The sequence below is a fragment of the Aotus nancymaae genome, unplaced genomic scaffold, assembly GCF_030222135.1.
Source record: "Aotus nancymaae isolate 86718 unplaced genomic scaffold, 86718_ANA_hifiasm-v0.15.2.pri h1tg000009l, whole genome shotgun sequence".
NCBI classification, from domain to species: Eukaryota; Metazoa; Chordata; class Mammalia; order Primates; family Aotidae; genus Aotus; species Aotus nancymaae.
This window is the reverse complement of record NW_026988420.1, coordinates 8,440,761-8,464,963: the sequence shown is the minus strand read 5'-3', so window position 1 is coordinate 8,464,963 and position 24,203 is coordinate 8,440,761. Positions and strand designations below refer to the sequence as shown.

The following is a 24,203-nucleotide window of genomic DNA, read 5'->3' as shown; positions in this document are numbered from 1 at the left end:
CGGCTCACTGCAGTCTTAACTTTTTGGGTTCAAGGGATCCTCCTGCCTGAGTCTCCCAAGTAGCTGGGACTACAGGCACTCACCACCACACGAGGCTGATTTAAAAAATTTTTGTAAAGACAGGGTTTCACCATGTTGCCCAGGCTGGTCTTGAACTGCTGAGCTCAAGCAATCCTCCCACCTTGGCCTCCCAAAGTGTTGGGATTACAGGCATGAGCCACCAATACCCTGCCTTCTTCACTGTCTGTACAATTCCTATACCACCAGCACTCAAACTTTAAAAAAAAATTTTAGGGGGTCTATGAACAACAACAAAACAAAACCCCAATAATCTCACAATACATTAATACATTTAAGTTGTAGATATGTCAAACTTTCTGGTAAGATTAAATCATTGTAAATATCTATTCTAGCCTAACAAAATTTGAAAAAAATGGTTACATTAACACTTTAAATTTATGCACTGGAGTTTTATTATCATAATGGTCTGATATCCAATATCATCCATTAAAAATATAAAACAAATTTTCCTTATTTTTATTTCAATTTCATTTCCCCATTGAACATCATTCTAACGTAACAAATTTTTATGTTCCAGCATTTTATTCATCATACAACATACTCTGATACAAATGTCTACATACTGAAAGATAACTTTTAATCATTTTCAATGATCATAAGACCGTAAGTGTTTAAAAATGTCTTCTGGATTGAGGTTATCATTATGATACTTAAAACTACACAATTGAACAAAACAGTATAAATTTAAATAAATTATTAAACATAAATAATTAAACACAAAAATAAAAGTGTATGTATCTCTTAATGTGATTAACTTAGTAGGGTTTGTTTCCCACTTAGTTCACATATCTTTGAATGAACATTACCTATTGCCAGAAAAGTGAGTTGAGCATTTGATGCCTATTTTTCCTTTTAATCTATATAAGTACTGAGAAAACTTCATAAGTAGAACGTATTTTTAAAATAGCAGAGTCACCCAATTATCTGAATTTCTTCCAAGTTATATGCCAAAAATCACAGAGATCTACCAACAAAAATTATTTTTAATCATCTCTTAGTTGACGTGATCAGGTACCCTTCATGTTATTTAATGCAAAGGTCTCTGAAACCTGCTAACTGTCCACTCACTAGTGACTTAGTCACTTACTCTGTCAATGCCACATCATCTGCAACTGTCCCTCTCCTCTGTAGGGTTTTACACGCCTGCCAATCTACATGTTCAGAGGTAGGAGTGAGAGCTTTGGCCTTTCTTTTGTAAAGTGGAAGAAACGTCAATGAAAGAGCCACTCAGCCTGAGTCAGACAGGTCCAGGAGAGATGGCCAGGGGCCTTTCTTCTACCTTAGAAATACCTCTTATGACCCAAGAGCCTTTCTCCATTTTCACTCCATGACTACGAAAGAACATGCTTCCTAACTTGCCTTGTCACCCTTTAAATTGATCACCCATGCAATAGTAACTCTAAAACAATTTGATCACTTCACTTCTCTACTCAAATCCTTGTCAGCATTTTTACTCCCACTTCATCAGCCCCACTCACAGCACCCTCCCTGCCTCTCCACCCTCATCCACCCACAAAGGCCATAGTCCTGCCCTCCTGGGTCACACACCAGCCACACCTTAAGTTCCTCTCACTTGAGCAGGGCTCTCTTACTGTCAGAGGCATCGAACCAGACTGAATCCATCTTGGGTGAGGGCTAGGAAAATGAAGCTGGGACATAATGGGCTGTATTCCCAAAAAGTGAGGCATTCCCTAGTCTCTAGTTTATAGTTAAAGGAACAAATTAATGTTTACTAAACAGACCCAGACTTGGGAATGTCCAGATATTCCAACATCTGGAAAACAAAGGCATTCCTAATTTTGCTTTAGAGATAATAATATTGAGTCTTGCAAAATGCAGTAATTAAGAAAACTAATCCTTTATCACAAACCCTTGTAGCACAGCATCTCTCCATGATCTTTTCTTATCCTATATACATATATACAGCATTGTGCCTATGGTGGACGCGTTCCTCCTCTTTCGGGAACTTCCTGCTCTATGGAGTAGCCATTCTTTTATTCCTTTACTTTCTTAATAAATTTGCTTTCACTTTATAGACTCACCCTGAATTCTTTCTTGCACAAGATCCAAGAACCCTCACTTGGGGTCTGGATTGGGACCCCTTTAGTGTAACATTACTGCTTATGCTAGTGTCACTGCCTGAAATACTCTTCTGTTTCAAGAAGCCCCTCTGGCTCTCCTCTGCCCATATATTAGGGGAACCAGGAGCTCCTATAACACCCTTATACACTTCTAACTGCATCCTCAGATCCTGGCACGCCGGGGAGTTGAAGATTCAACTGATAAAAACATCAAAATATTTTTAAATTGTTGACATTCCAAGATTAATATCCCATTCCTACTTTAATTTCTTAAAGCACTGTACCTACAAATATATTCCAGACAGCACTGTTTCTTATATTTTCCAAGTCAATCCTGAATTACATCTGTATGTCATAAATCAAAAGTGAGCACAAAAAAATCAAACAGAGCTTTCTTTAACTTCTTACAACCTCCAGTATATTCACTCTGAGCCACCATCATCTTTCTCTTGGATTACTGCAATTTGTCTCCTAACTGGTCTCCTGGCTTCCATCATTTACTCTTGAGTTTTTGGGGTTTGTTTTTTTGTTTGAGACAGGGTCTCACTCTGTCGCCCAGGCTGAAGTGCAGCGGCACAATCTCAGCTCACTGCAACCTCTACCTGCTGGGTTCAAGTGATTATCGTGCCTCAGCCTCCTGAGTAGCTGGGACTACAGGAGGTGAGCACCACCGTGCCCGGCTACATTTTTGTATTTAGTACAGACGGGGTTTCACCATATTCCCCAGGCTGGTCTCAAACTCCTGACCTCATGAGCCGGCCGCCTTGACCTCCCAAAGTGCTGGGATTATAGGTGTGAGCCATCACACACAGCCTCCATCATTTACTCTCAATGCAGCAGGAAATTTCTTAACATGTAAGTTACTCTTCTGCTCAAAACCCTACAATGGCATAGCGCTTAATTCCGAACAAAAGCCAAAGATGTTACAAAGGCCTAAGACCTTACCTATTTTCCTAACTCCATCTCCTATAAAATTCCATGTCACTCTGCTCAACCCACCACGGTATTCTTGCTGTTCATGAACATGTTAAGCAGGCCCAGGGCCTTTGCATTCACTGTTTATTTTGCTTGAAATGCTCTCCCCCAAGACACCTTCACAGCCTTCCTTACCAACCTCATGTCTCTGCTCCCAAGTCACTTTCTAAATGAAGCCAACACTGATCACACTAATAACAACTACAATGATCCCTACTGATACTCTCACTCTAGCTTTTTACCTGTCACATTTGCTGTCTTCTAACATACGCATAGAGCTCTTTAAGATAGGAGTGACTTTTATCTGCTTTGTTCAAATATCCAAAGGCTGCCTGTTACGTAGTCACTAGTCAATAATTATTTCTCAAATGATACCTGTTTTAAGAAATATGAGCTGCTTTTTTAGTGAAACAAGAAATGCTTCTACCATGCTTTTAAATTTCATATTAATTCTTTGGATTAAAAACATGGTGACTTTTTATTTTTTTTGGTTCCAATTCTCCATAGTCTGTGCTCTCAAATACCAAAATGTTTTGCTCCCATACTAACACCTGGGATTGACAAAAATTGAAAAAGCACTTAAAATACAAGGAAAGCATTCCTGATGGTACTGCCCAAGCAAAAAATATAACAATATATAACATGACAGCACCCTGAAATGAAGTGCTTTTTAAATTAACATTTGCCACCAACCAAACCAGAGCAAAGCATTGATTTCCAGAGACACTAAATCGAATGACTATGGTAATCCTAAAAGAAAGATATCACTTTTTCAATAAAGTATGAATTTATTTCAAACAAGAGAATGCAACAATAAAGGAAATAAATTCCCCAACATTTCCTTGGCATCAGCTTAATATTTCAACTATTTTTTTAAAAATCACATTTTCTATAGCATGTTTGAATGATATTCATATATTTCTGCATATGAAAAAGAATAAAGGGAACAGCATCCTGTTTGATAGAAGTTACTGGTTTTGCAGCTGACAAAAACCAATGTTATTATCATTACTGATGTCTCTGCTTGCAACCTAAATTTAAAATAAAGTTAAAGATACTGAAATTTTAAATGTTTGCAAATTCACTTTTAGGAACTTTTTTTTTCTTTGAGATAGAGTCTCGCTCTGTCGCCAGGCTGGAGTGCAGTGGCCCCATCTCGGCTCACTTCAACCTCCGCCTCCCGGGTTCAAGCGATTCTCCTGCCTCAGCCTCCTCAGTAGCTGGGACTACAGGCACGTGCCACCACACCCACCTAATTTTTCTATTTTTAGTAGAGACAACAGGGTTTCACCATATTGGCCAGGATAGTCTCCATCTCTTGACCTCGTGATCTGTCTGCCTCAGCCTCCCAAAGTGTGGGGACTACAGGCGCGAGCCACAGTGCCCAGCAAGAACATTTTTAATACAGTTTACTCCTCCTTATTTTCACCATTAAGAATTAACAAAAATTTTGCCATTACTATTAGGAAGATTAAAGTGAATCATCTCATTTGAGGTACTCTCCTGTCTTGTAACAGGGCCCTTAAGTTTCACATTTAGAATAAAGATTTCCATTTTATGATACATGAATTATCTATCATCTACCATTTTCCATAAGAAAGCCACCGAAACATAGTTTTAGTTTTTATGAAATAATACTTGTTAAAGTTCATCTGGTTCCCTTCATTTAGGGTGCCTGTATACATCAGTATTGCTCTCTGATAGACAGGCGTTACGTTCATAACTACATTCAATGTCCCTTCCAAGTCTCGTTGTATTCAGAATTATTTGACATTTGTTTTCTTCAGCACTGGGTATAGCTGTCAACTCTCACTAGAGTGCCATTGCCTAAATATACTGAGTACTTGCCATCCTTGTGTATTTCAAGGCTTCTCCAAGTTTTCATTTTTTTCATGTATCAGATTTACAACGTGCCTATCACTCCAGTCATCTACCCATCAACTCAGAATTTATAAAACAGTATAAAAATTACAAGAGCACAGCTATAGAGTTTATATTACCTAATCACAGAATCTGTTCTGTTGTACCCTGGGATGGAAGAAGCCTTTTCTCCTGGAGATCCCAAAATTTGAAGTGTTGTATTAATGTCAACTTCAGATGAATGCTTAATGGAATATTCCATTATTTCTGGAGGTATTAGCGGAGTCTCTCCCTGAGTATCATCAGCTAAGAGGTAGCCTTCAGTTTAAAAAAAATTAAAAATGAACACTTAACAAATCTACATTTATCAAATTGTACTATAAATGTTTTCAGTTTTATTTGATTTATATACATCATATAAATTGATGTAAAAGTAAAGTATAAATGTTAACCTGTTAATTTCAAATTTATGTGAAAAAACTTTCTATGTCTCAGATAAGTAATTCTCAAAAATACAGAAAAAGACAAATGTTTTATTCACCAATTTTATAATTCATAGGGGCTTTTTAATCTACTACCTTAAGTAATTTTTAGTACTATATTCTGTAAAGTTAATAAAAAATTCTGCTACTATCTATATTAGAAGCCAATATTAGAGAATTCATTTTCAAAAGTCAAGATTTTTTTCCTCATTATTTAAAATATGGAAACACTTATAGTATGGTGGTCGAGAAAGATGATCCTAAGAGTCAGACTGCCTAGATTTACATTCTGGCTCTGAAAATTAACAGCAGTGTGACAATGGGCTAGTTTCTTATACTCTCAAAGACTCAGCTGCTTCATCTGTTCATTGGGGATAATGATGATGATGATGGTAATAGTAATAATGCCGAGCAACACTAATTCATTGGGTAGAATGAGATCTATAAAAGATTTGGTATGCAATAGGCACTGCATACATATTAGCCAGTATTTTTTAAAAATGCATCCATAGTTCTATGACAGAAAATAGCTCTATCCAGATTTTATCCAATATTATATATAAATTACTGTTTTTAATATTGAAGCTTCTTTCAAGGCTTAAACTGCTCAGTTGGCAATTACGTTTTAAAAAGAAACCACCAACCTGTAACTAAAATAAGCCAGTGAATATCTTCATAGAGATCATCAAGCATTTTGTTGTCAATAGTGCTTGAACCCGGTGAAGCAAGTAATTGTTGCTGATGTTGTTGTAATTGACCATGGAGCCTTGTTACTCTTTCTTCTAATAAACTAAAAGAGGAGAAAACAGTGGCTTCATAAAGTTCAATAAGCAAAGACATGGATCAACTTAAAACTTCCATATATTAGATAACACGAATTAAATGTTAGCATAAAAACACATATACAAAAACATTATAGTACACAACTGTTCTCATAGCATTACAGGAAATATGATTTATTTTTTATAACATAGAATTAAAACACTGCTTTACAAACAATCAAGGTTTACAACAGGCATTTGAAAACTGGTTATTCCAAGTTTTTACTGATATGGGTCAAATCATTTCTCATACCATGTTTTCCATAATCTCTCTGCCATCTATGCTGCAGTGCCTGGGCTCCAAATGTCTAAGCCAAGGAACGCAATCATGAGTATGTTTCTGTCCATTTGTTCCAGTATGATGGGACACGGGGTGGGGGTGTTTAAAGTCTTTAAACACTTTAAGTGTTCTCCAGGGAATTGTGAAAAAGAGTATTTGCTCCATGGGGTTTCTTTGGACTGTGTGTACCTTGTCAGAAGAGGTATACAGTGTTCTGCAGCAATTCTTCCTAGCATTCCTACACTGGCCAGTTGATCAGAAAACTGGTCTCGATCATCCTCTTGAAGTTCACTTATTTCTTCCTCCTCACGAGAGGCCACACCATTGGCAGTCTATTGCAAGAGAAAGAAATAAACAATGAGGAACTGCACTACCTATTCAACGTGCACTTCTGTGGCTCCACAACATAGTTTAGCACTGCAGAGCAAAAGGAGAGCGGGACACAGCCAACCTTTGAGAACAGCTAACTTCTAACAATGCTGACAGCCATGGTAGTTATCAAAAAGGGAAAACATACAAGAGAAAGAAGTACGGGAATCACCCCATGGTGATCAATACAACTAACTGCACACCCAAACCCACCTCCCACATGGGATAATTGAATTTCTGTCACTGAAATGACCAGACACCCATGGTCCAAATTATTCATATCTCTTGACAGCTAGACAGAAAGATGTGTGTAACTGAAAACTGAAAAGGAATAACTATAAGCAGCATCCCACATAATAAGAACTCATAGAATAAGGACCACTTTTGCTCCCAGCAAATCTTCTGAGGGAACCCATCCTAAATTTCTGGTATTATATAATGTATAACACAGTGAATATAGCCTATGATGAAATAGACTGTTAATTATCATCTTGCTTAAAACTCACCAAATTCCTTGTGCCATCTGGAGCAGCTAGGTGGCACTGAATATAGGAATTGAAAACTTGAACTGCATGTTGCGTAAAAAAGCCTTTATGGAAATGTTTGTCATCTTGAACCAAAGTTAGCCAGGACTCCAACAATTTATCATATGCTTCCATGTATACCATGTCATCTTTATCAAGCTAAAAAAAAAAAAGAACATTCATAAAACAAATGTTCAGAGAACGATAATGGGCATTATAACAAGAGTCACATAAATACATATAAATAGTTTAAGTTTTTCCTTTAACAGAGCATTAATAAACTATCACCCATTAAAGAGAGATTTTATGGTACAGTTGATCCTCATTTTTTGTAGATTCCATATTTACAAATTCACTTCTTGGCTACAGTTTATTTGTAACCTCAAAATCAACACTCTTGGTACTTTCATGATCACTTGCAAATATGCATGCACATAGTGCCAAAAAATCTGAATCACCATATTTCCAGCTGACATTAAACAAAGTAGCACTCTCCCTTCTTGTTCCAGTCCTTGCTCTGTAAGATGAAAAAGCAAAATGTTTCCAGATAAAGAAGGAATCACTAGGTTCCATAATGTATTTTAATTATATGAGTCCTAAGTACCCATGAGCTAACTGCAAGATAGAAAGAGTTTTATTCTATTTTCTTTAACATAAATATCCTTTTTCTTCTCAGATCTCTAAGAAAGAATAAAATACATAAAAACAAATCAATGTTTTTTTGGTTTCTGGCCAGTTTTTTTTGAGACGGAGTTTCACTCTGTCGTCCAGGCTGGAGTGTAGTGGTGCGATCTCGGCTCACTGCAACCTCCACCTCCTGGGTTCAAGCAATTCTCCTGCCTCAGCCTCCTGAGTAGCTGAGATTACAGGCACGCACCACCATGCCCAGCTATTTTTTATATTTTTAGTAGAGACAGGGTTTTACCATGTTGGTCAGCCTGGTCTCGAACTCCTGACCTCAGGTGATCCACCCAACTCGGCCTCCCAAAGGGCTGGGATTACAGGCATGAGTCACCACACCCAGCCACAAATCAATATTTATAAATAGAACTGTACAAAAAAGAAACTCGAAAACTAACCCCTGATGGTATATTAAAGATTCCACTATCAGTCACTGTCTCCTGTGTGAAGCTCTGTTTGGAAGAGATTTTTTTCTTTTATTTTACTTAATATTTAAGAAAATTCCTCTAAGGAACATTCCTCTTTTTGCATGAGATCCCGTTAAAGAACTGTGTCTTCCTTCCCACGTCAAGACGTTCAAATCAGAAAATGAAAACCAACCTTATTACCTATAGATGAGCTTCCTCCTCATTTCTCTTGTTTTGACTGCTCTTTTCTCCAGTTTTGACTTTCCACTCTGACTTAATCTGGGCTCTCTTTTGCAAGCTTTAAAGAATTATTTCACTTTCAAGGCTCTTTTCACAAGCCACCAGAAATCTTGTACAGAACAAAGAGGGTCAGGAAAGAATTAAGTCATCTCTAATATTGTTTCACCGCTATGCCCATTTACTAATTTCTTCCTTCTCTCTAAGATACAGCCACTCTTCCAAAGCCTGCCAGATTGATGGAGGAGCAGCTCTGAAGAGTGGCCTAAATGTAGAATGAGACACCACTGGAAGAGCTGATCAAAAAAGAAACTTAAGCCCTTAAGAATGTCTACTAAACAGGAGAGTGACATGATGAGATACATATATGGTGTGTATATGTGTGTGCATATGCATGTTGCCCAAGCCGGTCTTAAACTCCCAGGCTCAGGCTGGGCATGGTGGCTCATGCCTGTAATCCTAGCACTTTGAGAGGCTGAGTTGGGTGGATCACTTGAGGTCAGGAGTTAGAGACCAGCCTGGAAAACATGGTGAGATTTAAAAATACAAAAAAATAGCTGACTGTGGTGGTGCTTGCCTGTAATCCCAGCTACTTGGGAGGCTGAGACAGAATTGTTTGAACCCAGGAGGCAGAGGTTGTAGAGAGCCGAGATCACGCCACTACACTCCAGCCTGGGCAAAAGTGAGACTCTATCTCAAAAAAATAAAATAAAAAACTAAAAAAAAAATTCCCAGGCTCAGTGATCCTCCTGCCTCAGCCTCCAGAGGTAGACTCCAGTGCAGACTACAGGTGCACACCATTGTGCCTAATTTTTCAATTTTCTTGAAGAGATAGGATCTTGCTATGTTGCCCTGCCTGGTCTTGAACTCCTGGACTCAAGTGATCCTCCTGTCTCAGCCTCCAAGTAGGTGGGATTACAGGCATATGCCACTGTGCCTGGCTCACATGATGATTTATATATAAGCATGTTTGCTGCAGCGTTACTTAAAACTGTGCAAATAAATTTACTAAACCATTTTCTCATTGTTTTACATTAAAACACAATTTTTGACACTAATTAAGCATATAAAAAATGCTCATGGTATTAGGAAAAAACAATGATTTTATCTTTAATTATAATTGATGCCTTAAAACCTGGAAAAAAAATATCAAAACATTAATAAAACAAGTTTCAGAAAGTGAAACACAAAGTGATTTGGTTCACTTATAATTTTTAGTTTTTCAAAATTTCTTTAAAAACATTAACAAGTATAAAATTTGCATGATTAGGAATAAAGGCATTATATGTGTGAATCAAGACATGCCAAGGAAGACAGTCACTCAAATGATAACACGATATATGTGACAAGTGATTTTTGGAGAATTTTAACTTTATGTATTATTTGAATTACTTTTTCCAATAGGCATACCATTTCACAACATTAAAACTGTATTATGAAATATCAGTAAAAGGCCAAGAACAGTGGCTCACGCCTGTCATCCCAGCACTTTGGTAGGCTGAGGCGGGCAGATCACCTGAGTTTGGGAGTTCAAGACCAACCTGACCAACATGGAGAAACCCTGTCTCTACTAAAAATACAAAATTAGCCAGTGTGATGGCTCATTCCTGTAATCCCAGCTACTTGGGACACTGAGGCAGAAGAATTGCTTGAACTCGGGAGGCGGAGGTTGCAGTGACCCAAGATTGGGCCATTGCACTCTAGCCTGGGCAACAAGAGCAAAACTCTGCCTCGAAATTAAAAAAAAAAAAAAATCAGTAAGAAAAGTGAAATCGTAAACATAAAGAACAAAGTAAAAGTAAAAATGACCTAAGATAAATGGACAAATTCCAAGAAAAATGTAACTTGACAAATTAGACCAAGGGAAAAAAAACAAGAAAAACCTGAGTACTCCCGTAACTAATCATTTAAAAATTTTTAAGTTTCCCCCACAGAGAAAGTACCAGTCTCAGTAAATTTACAGATGAGATCTACTGAACTTGCAAGAACCAAACCAAAACAAAAAACAGCCCATCTTCTTCAAACTGATCCAGAGAAGAGGAAAAAGAGTAAGTAGGTAAGTAATATATGCAGCTGATAAAACTTTGCCACCAAATGAATCTAGCAGCGAATTTAAAAATATGATACATCTCAATCAAGTTGGACTCAACTCAGAAATTCAGGGTAATTTTTAATATAAAAAATCTACAAGTGCAATTCACTACATCAACTGATTAAGCATTTAATAATATTCAATACTCTTTCCTGTTTTTTAAAAACCCTATTAGCAATTCTGATAAAATTTTACTTAACCAGAAAAGATGTCCTCTATTATCACCTGTATTCAGCACTATACAATAAGAGAAAGCAAGAAATGTATTAACAAGAAAAAGAATTATAAATTGTAGATAGAAAAGAAGCAAAATTGTCATTATTCATGGATGATATGATTATCCATAGAAAACCAAAGGTTTTAAAGGTTTATAAGAATCAGTAAGATTTGTGAAAGGTTAGCAAATATCAACTCAAATGTACTAATATCAAATGCATTTCTCTATGCCAGTAGCAATCTGAAAAATGAGATTTAAAAAATACTATTTATAATAGCAACAAAAATATAAGGTACTTAGGAAAAATATTTTCCTTTATTGATAGACAATTCATAAGACCTAAATTAATATAGAGAATACCACATTTATGGATAGGAAAAGTTATAGTAGAGATGTCTGCTCTTCATAAAGATTCACTATAATCCCAACCACAATCTAACATGATGAGCTCACAAAATTTATATGAAAGAATAAAGAGCCAAATATATCCAAGACTCTTTTGAAGACTACGGTAGGGGAACCTATCCACCTATCTAGACTTTGTTTAGGACAAAGCGATATACAAGTAAAGAAATAGACAAACTGACCAAAGTGACTAGCAAGCTTAGGAAAGACGCACTCTTATATAAAAACTACAGTGCGGCAGACCACTGAGGATGAAGAGTTATTCAATAAATGTTGCAGAAAAACCTATTATCCACATGAAGAAAAAAAATTTGCATCCCCACTTGATTAAACTTTAAGATGTTAAAGTCATAAAAGGCAAATGTTAAAGCATTTAGAATAAAACACAGGAAGGGTAGGTGTCTTTAAATTGGAACCAAAATTACAAATCATAAAAAAAAAAAAAACTTTCAGCTAAACTAAGATGAGGACCACCTGTTCATCAAAAAAAAAAGTGCTGAAGTCAAAAATGCAATGTGATATCTAGGACTAGGTCCTGGCACAGGAAGAGAACACTCGTGGAAAAATTGGTGAAATCTAAATAAAGCTTGTAGTTTAGTTACTAATGATATGCCAATTGTTAATTTCTTAGTTCTTATAAACATATCATGGCTACAAAAGATGATACTATTAAGAGAAAACTGGGTACAAGGCCCAAGGAAACTCTCTGTACTGTCTTTTCAAATTTTCTGTAAATCTATAATTATTCCAAATTTTAAATAAGGAAGAAAAGATAGCCATGCACAGTGGCTCATGCCTGTAATCCCAACACTTTGGGAGGCCGACGTGGGTGGATCACCTAAGGTTGGGAGTTCGAGACCAGCCTCACCAACATGGAGAAACCCCATCTCTACCAAAAATACAGAATTAGCCAGGCATGGTGGCACATGCCTATAATCCAGCTACTCAGATGGCTGAGGCAAGAGAATCGCTTAAACCGGGAGGCGGAGGTTGCAATGAGCTGAGATCATGCCATTGCACTCCAGCCTGGGAAATAAGAGCAAAACTCCGTCTCAAAAAAGAAAGAAAAAAGATACTATAACGTGAAAAAGGAGTCATAAAAAAGAATAGATCTGGCCAGGCACAGTGGTTCACATCTGTAATCTCAGCAATTTGGGAGGCCGAGGCAGCTGGATCACTTGGTCAGGAGGAGATAGAGACCATCTTGGCCAATATGGTGAAACCCCATCTCTACTAAAAGACAAAAAGTTAGCCAGACATGGTGGTGGGCATCTATAATCCCAGCTACTCAGGAGGCTGAGGTAGGGGAATCACTTGAACCCGGGAAGTAGAGGCTGCAGTGAGCTGAGATCACACCACTGCACCCCAGTCTGGCAACAGAGTAAGACTCTGCCTCAAAAAAAAAAAAAGAACTGTGTATTAGTTCATTATCTCACTGCTGTAAAGAATTACTTGAGACTGAGTAATTTATGAAGAAAGGAGGTTTAATTGACTCACAGTTCCACAGGTTTAACAGGAAGCATGACTACTCAGGAAACTTACAATCATGGTAGAAGGCAAAGGGAAGCAAGCATGTCTCAGTATGGCAGAGCAGGAGAGAGTGAGCGAGAAGAGAACTGCCATACAGTTTTAAACTATCAGATCTCATGAGAACTCACTCACTATCATGAGAACAGCATGCCAGAAACCACCCCCATAATCCAAACACCTCCCACTAGGTCCCCGCCCCCTGACATGTGGGTATTACAAGATTACAATTCGACATGTGATTTGGGTGGGGACATAGAGCCAAACCATATCAATCTGCAACACATATAACCAACAAAAAACTAGTTCTAGAACATATACAGCCTTTCCACAAATCAGTGAGGAAAAGACAAACATCCTAACAGGAAAATGGGCAATGGACATGAACAAGCATTTCAAAAGAGCAATCATAGGAACTACGTATTTAAATATATGAAAAGATGTTCAATGTTACTGGTACTTGGGAAGGAAAATTAAGACCATATTTTATACTTGCTAGTTTGGCAGTAAGTGTTGGTGAGGACATGGATCATTGAGAACTCACACACATTTATTAATTCATTGGTCCAATCACTTTAGCAAAAATTTGACACTACTATATTATAAAAGTGAACATTCACATACTCTCTGATCAAAAAATTCCACTCCTAGGTTTATACTTTAGGAGACTTCTCAGCCAAGCATGGTGGCTCATGCCTGTAATCCCACTTTGGAAGGCCAAGATGGGTGTATCACCTGAGGTCAGGAGTTCAAGACCAACCTGGCCAACATGGCGGAACCCTGTCTCTACTAAAAACAAAAAAATTAATCCAGGCGTGGTGGCACATGCCTGTAGTCCCAGCTACCTGGGAGGTTGAGGCAGGAGAATCGCTTAAACCTGAGAGGCAGAAGTTGCAGTGAGCCAAAATTACATCACTGCACTTCAGCTTCAGTGACAGAGCAAGGCCTTGTCTCAAAAAAAAAAAGAAAAAAAAAATCGGTTGAACTGCTAAGAGCCAGGCACTGGAATATGAAGACGAATAAGATACTTTCTTTCCATAGAAACATCTGTGGCCTGTTTATATACTTAACAAAGCATGTGCTTTGCAGCCATCATTTGTTAAGTCTTCACAGTTTATCTTGCCAAAATAAACAGACTGGTAACATATCACAAGAGGAATTTAGGAATAGCATCCTCTGACCCACCCAGTCTTAAAAAAAAAAAAAAAGCAGGATATTTTCTAAGACCTATCTTTGTTGTTTTTAAAATACATATCTAATACATGTTATCTTTGTTTAATTATTCATATACAGAAAAGTATAACTAAAAAGTAAAAGTCTTATATGCCTTTCTATTATTAAAAAAAACTTTCAATAATCCCTTCTATTAACACTCTGATATTAGAACAGACTATCACAGGTAGACTGCAGAGCCTCAATTCATTGGATGGCAATTTACAGTAAGACTATGGACTTCTAAAGAGCGTTCCGGTTCCTTTTGGAGATAATATAACTTATCGAGCAAAGTGTGAGAAAAAATTTGGTTGATGACAATTGGCAACGAAATCTTTCAGTCTAATCACAGAGAACTGAAACCTAACCTAGCGCTTTTTCATAATACCCTGGCCCTGCTCCATGGCCACTCTGGCCAAAACCCAGCAGCCAAGCCAGCAGCACGTGCACAGAGATGACTAAGGAGACCAAGCTAGACGCTATGTGCTCATGCCCTTGGTATTGTCAGGCCTGCTGCCAGAGAGGCTTTGGAGAGGGGCTTAGAGCTTATGAGACTACTTGACCCCACTTTACTCCATCTAGAAATGGAGGGTGGAGAAGGTAATCAAAATATGATATCAGCACTTATCTCTCAATGCTCGAAATTAACTTGGAAGTATATAGAGCAGCAAATTTGCAACCCTTCAGTCACAGAAAGAAATCTGCTTTTATGTTTTGGTAATTATGTTAAATATATAATTCCAAAATAATGGTTAATTTTATTTATGAAAATGCTGTCAAATGAAGATTTGAAAAGAAAACTTTCAGTGTATGACATCTGTCTCCTTTTTTGACATCAAATTGAATTTCAGAGATTAAAATCTAACATCACTGTATGACATTCTGAAAAAGGTAAACTGTGGAGACAGCTGAAAGATGAGTGGTTGCCAGAGGTTTGCGGGAGGGATAAACAGGCAGAACACAGAGGATTTCCAGAACAGTGAAACTACTCTGTATCATACCTTAATGGTGGACATCATACACTCGTCCAAACCCACAGAATGTACAATGCCAAGAGTGAACCCTATGGACACTATGGACTCTGGATGATGATGATGTGTCAATGTAGTTTCATCAGCTGTAACAACAGACCACTCTTGTGTAGGATGTTGATGGGTGAGGATGGGAAGGCTCCATGTTTGAGGAGGTTTGTATTTTCACTCAATTTTTGCTGTGAACTCAGATCTGCTCTAAAATATAAAGTCATTATCTATATTTATCTTTATATAAATCTATTATCAGATATTATAAAAATATGAGCTAAATCTCATGCTAAGGTAGTTACAGATTGTTTTCCTATGAACAGCAACTAATCATCATGACAACTCCAAATCCTTTCCATGAAATTGGAAAGCTCTTTCTGCTGATCATCAAGATTATCTTCATATGTAAACATAAATAACATGTGTTAGATCAGTATGTGATTCATAGATAAAAAATGCAGTGAGATGAATACGGGCAATTAATTGTCACAGAAAATCTTACATCTACAGAATATTCTTTAAAAAGTTCCTTCTGTGTCACTCTTCACAACAGTTTAGAAGTGAAAACAGCTTAAACTACCAGAGATTGTAGAGGCTGCAAAAAAGTGGCCAAAACACTGGCTGGGAAGTTCACCAGCAGCATCTGCTTATAGACCCACTTGGCAGAAATAAGTAATGCAACAATACTACTTGCGTGCAGTAACAGGTGAGAAAAAAAAAACAGGTTAAAAAATGACAGAAAAAGGCTCTATCAATATACTATACTATTTCTTAATCTGGTGGTTGATACATAATTGTTTATTTCATTATTCTTTATATTTTTATAACATAAAACTAGTACTTTATATGAATAAAACATTTCACAGTAACTTTAAAATTTACAGGCACCAGAACAACCCCCATGTCCAATGACAAATCACAAACAATATTTGTGCTGCACATTGTGGACAATATAAAAGATTAAAGACTAAAAGAGTTATATTATTAGTTTATGCTGTTATTCATCTGCTATTGGTATTTAGATTTTTTCCTAACGAAGTATCATTTAAGGCAAATATGGCAACAATATAGTGACAAATATCAGAAAACTTAACGAACTCTCCACTTAAAAATGCAGGAATTTAGAAATCTTTGTCAAATGCAAAATAAATTAACGCCTTATCTAGTTATTTTTATTTTATTTTTTCTAGCTAGTCCCTAAAGTACAGAATTAATTTAACTTTGGAGTACCTACGCAGCTGACAGTATTCCTGGCTTCTGGAATCCCCCAAGAGAAATTGATTTAGTAGACAAGAATTGTAGCTGTTAGAAAAATCCTATAGATGGATAACTTAAAAAAACAAACCACCTATCCCACAAAAACACAAGAGTCCAAGCTATAATTTACAGAAAAAGATTTTAAATGCTGCACTACTGGATTATCATACTTTCTTCCTTTTGAAAACGCACAAGGGTTTCCAAATTCTCAATGCAAAGGAATGCATACACGTTAGACACTGTTCCTGGCACACGAGAAGTGCTCAATACAGACTTACGGAGCTGAATAGTGGCTGACATTTCTGGGACTCGCCCAGCTTACATGGGATAAAAGGGCAATCCCTTCTTTCTTTTGTTTTTTTGTTTGTTTAAAAAATTTTTTCCACATACTATGAAAATGCTTTCGAAATCCCTTTTTTTCTACCTCACTCTAGTATTCATTTTTGAACCCCAGGTCCATTGGATCTAATTATGTTTCTAATGCTAATATAACAAACAGTATAAGGGATACAATATGGAACAATAGTTATGACAGTAAGTAAGCTTTATTCTAAATCCACTGCACTCTATCTCAGGTGCAAGAATTCTATAAAACTTACACTGGTTCTGTACTAGGAAAGCAGATTTAAACAATCAGAGCTGACTCATACAAGTCATGAAACATTGCGTGGTAATATTATCATCCAATTAGAATTAAAACATTAAAATAATTCTTAAAACACTTTTTTAAATAAAAATCTGTATTTAAGGTAAAATAGTAACTAGTTTTCTTCCAAATATCCTGGTAGAGATAAAACCATTGCTATTATTTCTGAACAGTATACTTTTAATATGCAAGGTTTACAAAATACTCATAGGTTTCATTTCATTTCTTCTTCCATCTTTTAAGCAGAGGAAATGAATGTGCTTGATGGGTGGGGAGCGCTGGACAGCCAGCTTGCTCTCTCAAGTATCATCAATTTATTCTTTTATAGCTACAAGAATCGTTTGGAGGGGAGGCTGGCAGGTTGTAACAACTCATCCTTCCATGGGTGAAGATGCCAGGTAGAGTACACAGTTACACGGTACTGACACAGCCATCCCAGAGAATAAGAATTGTTTTCCCTCTTATCACTGAGATATTCCAAAATTTATGTTCCCCACTTCTCAATCTGTAATTTGGCTTCAGTGTATGGCTTCCTTTTTGTCACATCACCTCTCTACAAAGTAATTACCCAACAAGTCAGAGAAATTAGATTCTGAATCAAGAATGCTGACCTTTAAATATACTCACTCACTCGACAAATTGCAAATTTATTTTATTGCATTACACTCTATAATCAACTTCCTAACAACTTTATCAAGCACCTTTTTAATTACTATCTTGTCCTGCTGGTCTTGAGATTAGGCTACAAATATACTAAAACTAGATGTAAAGTTCTTTCTTTATAAATTGTTATTTACCACCATTGCCCCTATATACAACACACACACCAAAATGCATATACAAAATACCTCAGTGCTATGAAGGCTGCTGCTGCTGTGTTCACGTAACAACATACTGCATGGTTTTGCTTACTGGGCTGAACTCAAAATGGTTAATTAGAAAAGAAACCAAGGAGCAAACTAGAGTATGGAGTTCAAGCCATATTCTCCTTGCATTTCACTGAACCAATTCAAATGCATGTACTATTACAAATCTTTTATAAAATAGTTGATGCATTAAAATGAACAATTATTGTTAGAATTGGGGTGTGTGTGTGTGTGTGTGTGTGTACAGAGCCTTGCTCTGTTACCTGGGCTGGAGTGCAGTGGCACAATCTCAGCCCACTGCAACCTCTGCCTCCCAGGTTCAGGTAATTCTCCTGCCTCAGGCTCCTGAGTAGCTGGGATTACAGGCAACCACCAGCATGCCTGGCTAATTTTTGCATGTTTAGTAGAGACAGAGTTTCACTATGTTGGCCAGGCTGATCTCAAACTCCTGACCTCAGGTGATCCACCTGCCTTGGCCTCCCAGGGTACAGGTGAGAGCTACTGTGCCCAGAAGGATTTTAATCTTCAAGGCAGTATTTTTTCATCTCCACATTCATTATCATTATCGCCTCTTTGGTTCAGCAACAGATAATGGGGTGTAATGAAAACATTGTTGGCTCCAAGAAGCCTCAAGTAATACCAAGAAACTTTTGCAGCCACAGAGAAACTTGGCTGAATACTGGAATTGCTCTTTGTGAACACAGACTCTCAGTTAACTCCAAGTCAGGTACTCACAAATACGTGTCTCTTTACTCACATGTTAAAGCCACCAAGCAAGGTGACTTTATGACATGGGTTTCAAAAAAACACATTAGTATCAAGAATGTTTCTTTCTATGAAGATGCTCTTTTTCCCTTGCTACAACAACATAATCACCATCGAAGACATGAATTGCTATTAAAAAAGATGATAATCTGTATGTATTCCTAAACAAACACAGCTCCTAAAAAGTATTCTCATAGTAAAAAGCCTTACATGTGGAACGTTTTACAAGTGGGAAAAGAAACTTTCAATATTTAAGAAAAAAAAATATTTCACAAAATTAAAATTACAAAAAATATTTTATAATTTATAATAAATTATTTTTAAAATAATTTTTAAAAATTAGAATTCTAATTGGTTCACAGCAAACAAAATTCAACAAACAAAATTCAAAGTTCTTTCATGGTAAGAGTGCACACAAATTTTCAATAAATGCTATTCTTATAAAAGTTCATTTTAAAAATTATTATTCAATATATTATTGCCTGTAACAAATTACTGCACACTATACAGGTACTTTTCATGCAGTTAATCCATGTCATAAAGCAGTGGAAGGAATTCATATCCTGATTTTACCAATGAGGAAACATGCTCAAAAAAACTGAAGCAGCTTGCCTGAGCTCTTACACTTCACGACTCCCTGGCCCATAACGGCCCACAACTCCCTTTAAAGTTCATCATCTTTTCATCCCATGCTAACTCCCAAACTCGTGTCTTTACTATGCCTCAATTTTTCAAATTTTACTTAAAAGATCATGTCTTTATATACTTTTCCATCTCAGGACAACCACGTCTTACATACTATCACTACAATCACTGGGTGCCCAAGAAAACAAAAGATGAAATGTCTCTGTCCCAGAGGTCCAATTTGGTTTGGCTGGATTTGTTCCTGTATTTCTGGTATGAGTTGTACACTCCCCTGGCCCTCCACCCCCAGCATACACAAGATACAATGGAAACTGCTTGAGGCTGACATGACATTTAGAAGATTTAGTCTTCAAGCAAGTCCCCACGCAGGAGTCACCCCCTTAGCCCTCAACTTCACCACACATCCCTGACCTGGTTTCTATGACTAGTGCAAAACTTTAAACAGATATTTTCCCTCTGTCCTTTTCAACACATGACCAAATATTTTTAAAAATAACTTTTAAATATCATAAACAGCTCAATTAAAAACTAATTCAAAGAGTAAAAGAAATGAAAATAAATAATTTTCTTGAATGAAACCTATCAGGCTCATCATCACTAGAGCATGTCTGCTGTGAAATAAGCACAATACACATCTACTTCTCTGCAAATACATGTAGGCTTTCTATATTCCAACACTCCTTTGTCAAATCTTGATGGAAAAATTATCAAGATGTCAGTGTCCTCAAAATAAATTCTGTCCTTAAAATTTGCAAACCAAAGATGCCATATATCTTCCAGCAATTCTTTAAAATGTTTAGGAACACTCTTAACTCACAAACAGAAACTTTAAAAGGTAGTTTAGTTTCTAAATATAGGATCAACATGCTCTTCAATCCACCTGGTTTAGAAGAGAAAATAAACAAACCAAAGGGGAGAGGGAAAGTGCAAGGAACTCATGTTAAATACAACCTGACTAGTTCAGAATCTGTCATCATTTGAAAGTGGTTTGAGTAAAGCATAAATACTTTAAATTACCATGGATTTTTTCAAATCTACATTTCATGCCTTTAAACTCTATTCTTCTCTTACTACATTTTCTCTACCATATAAACACCTGTCTGACCTGGTTCCTTTCCTCATCAAATCACAAAAGTGCCCTATTACACAAACATAATCATTCTCGAGTTCTCTATTCTCTGAAAACCTCTGAAGGGATATGAAAAACTTATACACGTTGGCAGAATCTAATCAAAATAACTTACAATTTAACAAGAAATGCTAACAAAATATCTACATTCCCCACTCTTACAGCCTTTCAGAAAGATTCACATTTTGATTCATATAAAGAAAAAGTAGTTGCAACAATTTATAATCACTACTTTGTGGAATGAAATCAATTATTTTCCATGATTAATATAGCTATTCACAGTAACTATTACAAAAGCAGCTGTGTTGTCAAGGGGTTTTGGTAGATGTTTTCTAAACTTAAATATAAAATATGGAAAATACACATTTGAAAATTTGTAAAAAAAAAAAATCTTCAGTATTGTTATTGTTAATTTAAATGTAAATTAAATTCTACCAGGATACACTATTAAAGCATTACCATCCAAAAAATTAGAGACCACAGTCTAATCAAAATAAGCAAGGTTACAATGATTTGAACCAAATTATGTTTACATATTGCCAAATAAGTCCAAAGTAAAAAATTCTCAAAAAAAGAAACATAAAATTACACATAATTACACCACACCACAGCAGCACCCTGTAAACAATATTTTTGCTGTTAGAATGAGCTTCATAAGTTTTATGTTAAAAATTGTGAAAATATGTGTTGAACAAACCACAGCTCATTTCATTCCATCTCCTGTTTGGGTACTAACTCATCTCAAAATTAAATTCTTAACACCAATAAATATCACCAACTAAAGCTATCTTAACCCACAAATTTTTAAAGATCATGTTTTCCAAATAATTTACACACTTAAAACTGACACAATTTATTTTAGAATAGTCACTCACCACTTCTTCCAATGCAGCACTTCGCCCAAAAGAACAAGTGAGGTGTGTGAGGCAGTTAACGAAGGAGGAGAAAAGTTCACTTGGAATGGCAGTTAAAACATTTCGTGGGAACACGGTTATCAGGTTGCTGATAATGCTGGAGATTCCCACAGCTTCAGAATCTTCTATTTCAATTCTAAAACCAAGGAATGAGTGTTATTAAGTGGTAGTAAAAGAAAAATTATTAATATAATAACTCATTTCCAAACAAGCAATACCGTTACTGATTTTAAAAGGCATGTCTCTGTTTATTAATTTCAAATTACCCATATGACTTTACTTCAAAATATAAGGGGGAAAAATAACTAATTTCTTTTTTTCTTCTACTGTTAAACACAAAATGTAGAGTTCCTTTTTCAGCTGCAAAGGGCAAGTATACCTACCCATTGATAGTATTCAGTAATCCCTCAATGAAGTGTGCTAGATAATCAACTTGTGATCCTTCATCAGGGAAGATGGGTCCATGAAGAGAAGCTAACTGGGCAAGGCACTGCAGAGAATCTTGTGCCATATCTGAATCTTCTCTGATTTTTCGATGTACCTGTTAGAAAGAATTACTAATCCATAAATATAAATTCTTCCTTTGTAAGGGTCACGTGTCTACCATGCCAAATGAGGTAAGAGAAAAACTCACTGTAGCTGGTTATTTCTAGAAAACTAATTCCTGAATTAAACTAAATTGAAAATTGTCCCTCAGTCCACTTTACATTACAGGCATTATTTTAAACATATCAATTAATTTTTAACTGAGGGCTACCTACATTTTGAAAATTGATCTGCATGTTATGACAAAGAGAGAAACAGATGCCAGCCAGTCAGACATACTGCTTCTTCTAAAAACGGCAACAACGACAGTCATCTGTATTATGCTAACTATGCCTAGCTACAGTTTCTTGCTAAAGTTAGCAGACAAGTTCAATCAGGAGTATATAGATGCTGCTTTAGTGGAAGTAAACAGTTGCACACTTAGAAAAGCAATATGCCATTGAATCCATAGACATTCATGCATTCATTCAACCAAAATATAACAAGCACTCTTTTATTAATGCTCAGATCACCTACAATTTGTTTGAATCTCAGTTTAACCTACATCATTCTTATTAATAAATGCTAAAAGTTTTAAATACAAAATATATATTATACTTAAATCCATTTAAATCTCACCTAGATTTTATTTTGGTGATACAATACGGATGTGAAACACCTGGTATAGTGTTCTGTGTGAAGGAAATGCTCTCAAAATACTGCTCCCTAGTTTAATAGTATTAATATTCTCAGATGTTAAAGGTTTCACTTCTGTAATCTGACATAATAGAGCCAAGGAAAATTTAGTGTAGAAATATGATCATTATTAATCCTAATCCTTACTGTTGTATGTACCATTTTGTATTTGCCAAAGCACTTAACTACTCTAGCCCTTTTCTTTCCTACACTCTCTACTAGTTCTCTCTCTACTTTGTAAATGTTGTATAACATTGAACTCATAGCTTTAGGTTATGTTCACTTTGACTCGTAAAATTGTTTCTAAATTACTTGAGGTCAGAACCTATTTAAGTATTTACTAGTATACTGGGCACAATGAACACTCAATAAATCCTTGTTCACTGACTGAGTCCATTAATCCTTAATCCTTGAATTTCTTTTTTTTTTTTTGAGACGGAGTTTCGCTCGTTACCCAGGCTGGAGTGCAATGGCACAATCTCGGCTCACCACAACCTCCGCCTCCTGGGTTCAGGCAATTCTCCTGCATCAGCCTCCTGAGTATCTGGGATTACAGGCACGCGCCACCATGCGCAGCTAATTTTTGTATTTTTAGTAGAGACGGGGTTTCACCATGTTGACCAGGATGGTCTCGATCTCTTGACCTCGTGATCCACCAGCCTCGGCCTCCCAAAGTGCTGGGATTACAGGCTTGAGCCACCGTGCCTGGCCTTTTTTTTTTTTCTTTAGAAACGGGGTTTCTCCATATTGGTCAGGCTGGTCTTGAACTCCAACCTCAGGTGATCCACCCGCCTCGGCCTCCCAAAGTGCTGGGATTACAGGCATAAGCCACTGTGCCCGGCCTATCCCTGAACTTCTTAAGGTTCTAGTAATGAAATTTAAAATACTAAATAATCTCTAAAACTTACAAAGTTAATTGATTCACTGACATGCTTAAAATATGCTATACTCTTTTTGGACTAGAACAAACCACAGCCTATAAGCCAAATTTAACCCCTGCCTGTTTTTGTATGGCTGTGAGCTAAGAATGTTTTTTTTCACCCATTTTTGTATGGTTGAGGGAAAACCAACAAAAATAATAATATTTTGTGACCTATGAAAATTATACAAAAGTCACATTTTAATGACCATCAATAAGCTTTCCTAGAACACTGCTATGCTTATTTATGTATCAACTATGGCTGCTTCTGTACTAGAATGGTAGTGCTGAATACGAACATATGACCTGAAAAGCCTAAAGTGTTTACTGTCTGGCCCTATACAAAAAAAAGGTCTGCAAATCTTTGGTCTAGAATACAAATATTTTTCAAACTATATTCTAATGTATTTTAAGTTTTATATAGTAAATTCTAAGAATAGACAAATTCATATATGCACACTGTCTAGTTCATAAACTTCTGAACACGACTCGCTCTCGTAAGTTCTTTATCTGAAACCTGTAATTAAATTTTTGTCTGGATGCCTTAGAATCTAATCAGCATTTAAGC

The 24,203-nt window shown here is 36.5% G+C and overlaps 1 protein-coding gene across 6 annotated transcripts in view; it reads right to left on the bottom strand.

Moving 5' to 3' along the window:
- XPO4 (exportin 4) overlaps nucleotides 1-24,203 on the bottom strand; it is a 113,411-nt gene that overhangs the window by 23,404 nt on the left and 65,804 nt on the right. For all 6 annotated transcript variants that reach the window (XM_021664907.2, XM_064373540.1, XM_064373538.1 and 3 more), the window contains 6 exons: nucleotides 21,879-22,036; nucleotides 21,457-21,631; nucleotides 7,456-7,632; nucleotides 6,770-6,912; nucleotides 6,124-6,269; nucleotides 5,138-5,315 (listed from right to left, as the gene is read on the bottom strand). In XM_021664907.2, coding sequence (XP_021520582.2) covers nucleotides 5,138-5,315; nucleotides 6,124-6,269; nucleotides 6,770-6,912; nucleotides 7,456-7,632; nucleotides 21,457-21,631; nucleotides 21,879-22,036 — 977 coding nt within the window. The remainder of the gene's footprint in view (nucleotides 1-5,137; nucleotides 5,316-6,123; nucleotides 6,270-6,769; nucleotides 6,913-7,455; nucleotides 7,633-21,456; nucleotides 21,632-21,878; nucleotides 22,037-24,203) is intronic.